The sequence below is a fragment of the Notothenia rossii genome (genome assembly GCF_949606895.1).
Source record: "Notothenia rossii genome assembly, chromosome: 2".
Taxonomy (NCBI): Eukaryota; Metazoa; Chordata; class Actinopteri; order Perciformes; family Nototheniidae; genus Notothenia; species Notothenia rossii.
The window spans coordinates 63636825-63640886 of NC_136904.1; the positions used below are offsets into that span (position 1 = coordinate 63636825).

The 4062-nt window shown below is 36.0% G+C and overlaps 1 protein-coding gene across 1 annotated transcript in view; it reads right to left on the reverse strand.

Moving 5' to 3' along the window:
* hibch (3-hydroxyisobutyryl-CoA hydrolase) overlaps nt 1-4062 on the reverse strand; it is a 16524-nt gene extending 12462 nt beyond the window's left edge. The window contains exons 1-4 of the mRNA XM_079665735.1: nt 3757-4062; nt 2777-2819; nt 2033-2164; nt 365-449 (exon numbers count right to left, since the gene is read on the reverse strand). Of these exons, the coding sequence (XP_079521861.1) occupies nt 365-449; nt 2033-2164; nt 2777-2819; nt 3757-3788 (292 nt within the window). The 5' untranslated portion in view covers nt 3789-4062. The remainder of the gene's footprint in view (nt 1-364; nt 450-2032; nt 2165-2776; nt 2820-3756) is intronic.

Here is a 4062-nt window from a genome sequence, read left to right on the forward strand (position 1 = left end):
GTTTTTATTTCTGACATAATCTTTCTGTTAATAATCATTATCAAATCAGAATACATTATTTATCCTGGGAGAAATTGAGTGAATGCGACAGTTTAGTGTGTATTAATTATAATCAAATACAAATATGTATATAGAAATAAGAAGTTAAAGTAATAATGTGCACTAAGAAGATCAAATAAAATACAAATATTTATGTAAACGTTTTTATTTATTACATTCTTTTTTGTAATCTATAATTGTGGCTTGATTTTCTCTAGGTGAAACTGGTGCTCACGTCTTTAATGTGAATGTTTGATAACACACATGAGGCCCAAACAGGGTCCTCACAGAGCGCAGTGATTGATCCTTCAATGGTTTTGCTTACCTCTGATGTCTCCCCCTGCACAGAAGGCCTTCCCCCCCGCTCCTCTGATGATCACTATGTCCGTCTCATTGTCACTTTCCCATTTCTACAAGCACAGACAGCAGTACATTGAAAGGAAGGCATCATCAAAAACAAATGTTATGTTGAAGCGACAGTTCACCCTCAAAACAGATATATTTTTCATCTGCTTTTTGTACCCTGTTACTAAAAAGAATCCACACACGTTGTTTGAGCATTTTTCTGTAGGAACTATTTTCTTTCTACGATGCTGAAGGAAGCATGAGCTCCTGTATGTCAGCCATTGGAAGTCATCATTTGATAGAAATAGTTCCAACATAAAAATGCCCACAACAATCTCTGTGGATAATTTTGATCAGTCTAGTCATGATTTCAGGAGAACAACACTGCAGTTGAGTTCCTTTAAATATATTTTTGATGTTTTGAGCACCACCATTAGAATAGTAGAGATAGTTCATTCAGGGTTCATACACTTTTTCACCGATGATTTTCAATGACTTTTCCATGACTTCTCCATGACCTTTACCTAATTTTCCATGACCAAAAAAATTACTCAAATGGTTTATTTAAACATGGAACAGGAAAATAAGGTCTGCATATGAAACATGTTGTGCCTCTAAAACAAATCAAATAGGCTTACTAGCTTCTACAGGCTAAAGCAACTAAAATCTCTCACCAGCAAAACACCTCGTCAGTTAAATGCCATTTTACGTTTCATTACTAGACAATACAGTATGTATTATCATTATAGGATTTCTACTTTGGCGATTAGATAAAATATAAATTATACTTTATGCAACTTTAGTTACATTTCCATGACTTTTTCAAAGCTTTGGGAAAAATATTGTTTTCCATAACTTTTCCAAGGCTTGGAATTTGCATTTTTTTAACTTTTCCAGGTTTTTAATGACCATAAGAACCCTGTTAATTTCTCCACTGGGCAACTCAGAACAAAATCATCTAAATAAATTGCACAACAGGTAAAAGGAAAAATATGTTTTTGTTTTGTTTTTTGTCTTTCTTTTTGCGATGTAAGGGATGACTGTATCCTTAGAAATAATTATATGTGTGTCTTCTGGTATCACATGACATCAAACTTCTCTGTTTTTCAGGAAGTTAAAGTTAGCACATTCCTAAACGGCTACATTATTGTATTATATGAGTTTTCAGTACTTCATTTATCATATTCACAACAGTTACAGAGAAACAATGAAAACCTGAAGCCTCTCCCTCGAACAATGGTAAACAGATATGGTTTAAAATAAAATAAAACATACAGTAGATACAATGTATATCAGAGTGATGGCCAATGATTAAACTGAATAGTTTATTATAAGAAATTTACTTTTATATTTATATATATTCAGAAGTGTTTTAAAACACTGTGTAAAAGTATATAAATGTATTATCTTAAAGTATATAAAAGGTGTATATATATAAATAAATACATATTTTTTGTTGAGTATTTTGTTAGCAAGTCCTTTACAGGTTTTTGAGAAAACTGTCAGACTCTCAACAAAATCAAAACTAAGTGAGATAATGGAAGCCATGTATAACCAGTCACATGCTGCTGTAACAAATGGCATGTACCACAGCTGAGGCCTTGACCTTTAACTCAGAAGAAGTTAGCATTAACCGAGCGTCCCCTACCTTGAGCTGAGGGTAGATATGTTGAACCATGGGCATGTTCAGGGCATTCAGGGCCTCGGGTCTGTTTAAGGTGATCACACCTGCACAACCCACTTTCTCCAGAAGAACCCCGGAGTCCACCTGACTCGACATCTGATCCGAAACAGAGACGGAGCAATAGTGTAAATGCCTTTATAGAACACTTGAATCAACTCAGAAATAGCTCTACAGCTGATGTATATAGTTAGCCAAGGATAAGAACTTTGACAGACCGTAGAGAAAACTGATCGAAACTGAATTCCACTGATGACAAAGAATCACTTAAATAAATACATTAATAATCAAATACATTTACATACATAGTTTGATGTGAAGGCATCATTTGAGGGGCATACATTGGTAGGTCTGAAATGTAATATTCTATAATATATTGATGTATTGTTTGGTCTATACAATATGGGTGGCTTTGGTTAATTTAGCATTTTTTCCAATCACCAATAAAAGGATATACAAAAGTAGGCCTTCATCTTTTCTATAATACAATGTGGCAAGAGGCAAATCTGAGGTCACAAATATTTCTATATGAATCTATTTTTTCTTCAGAGTATGACTTGACAATCATTCAAATTATATGCATGATGAGAGCTAAAGTCACACATTAAATTGCACGCTAACTGTACATTAGCATAAATAAACATTAGCCACAAAACAACATTCAGGATCCATAGACTGATCCAGAAAGGTAGGTCATGAGGGGCTTCTCACCATGTGGCCCTGGATTCTCTGCAGTCTGCACAGGGTCCTCAGTCTGAAGGACACAATCATTCATAAACACACTGGACATATAGCCTCTGAAAACATGTGGTTCTTCAGCAGAGGTGGGTGAAGTGCTCAGATCTTATAGTTAAGTCAAAGTAGAAGTACTCAGACCTTATAGCTAAGTCAAAGTAGAAGTACTCAGATCTTATAGTTAAGTCAAAGTAGAAGTACCAGAGTGTAGGAATACTCTGTTACAGTAAAAGTCCTGCATTCAAGATGTTACTCAAGTAAAAGTATAAAAGTATTATCATCAAAATATAGTTAAAGTATTGACAGTAAAAGTAGTCATTGTGCAGATTGGTCCATTTCAGAATAATATATGATATGTTTTATAATGATTGATCATTAAAGTGTTCTCAAAGCTGGTAAAGGTGCAGCTAGTTTGAATGACTTTGTATACTGCAGGGTAGCTTGTGAATTTACTCCAGGTGGAGCTCTGATTTAACACTTGATTATATTTCACATCATTCATCCAGATCTGTAAAGTAACTAAAGGCATGAAGTACATTTAGTGTAAAAGTACACTATTTACCCCTGAATTGTAGTAGAGTAGAAGTACAAAGTAGCATAAAATGGAACTACTCAAGTAAAGTACAAGTATCTCAAAATTGTACTTAGGTACAGTACTTGAGTAAATGTGTTTCTTCCCAGTGCTGTTCTTCAGACTCAGAATCAATCAAATGTATTTCGGCCAATTTCCCATCCAGAACAACATCAGTGATATAGGGAGGTGGATGCATGCTCACAAGTACAACCTTTGCATCATGACGCTTTAAGTGACAGTAGCTATCATCTCTGGGACTGAATTCAACCTTTCCAGATTATTTGATATTGTATAACAAGCTAGAGAGGCTGCACATTGTACACAACTAGCAAACTCAGGACAACAAACCTTAAATTATACACGCAGAGACACAGTCACATACCTGTAGGCAGACGTCAAAGCGGTTAAAGACATTATTATATTTGTATTACTTCCTGTAGCAGGTAACTACACTCTGATACCGTTTTCTTTGCTCTTGCCTCTCCTCTGCTCTGGACTGTCAGCGTTTACTTCCTGGAGGAGACACCGACCGAGCCCTGATTGGTCGGTGCGCTGACGTCACGAGGTGAGTGCGCACCCTGGCACCACCCAGGAGATGGGTCTGGATTATAGGTTTGGATCGGTCTGGATCATGGTCTGGATGCAGATCGCAGGCAGGGGGTAGTCTATCGTTATTCCAACCCAGTTT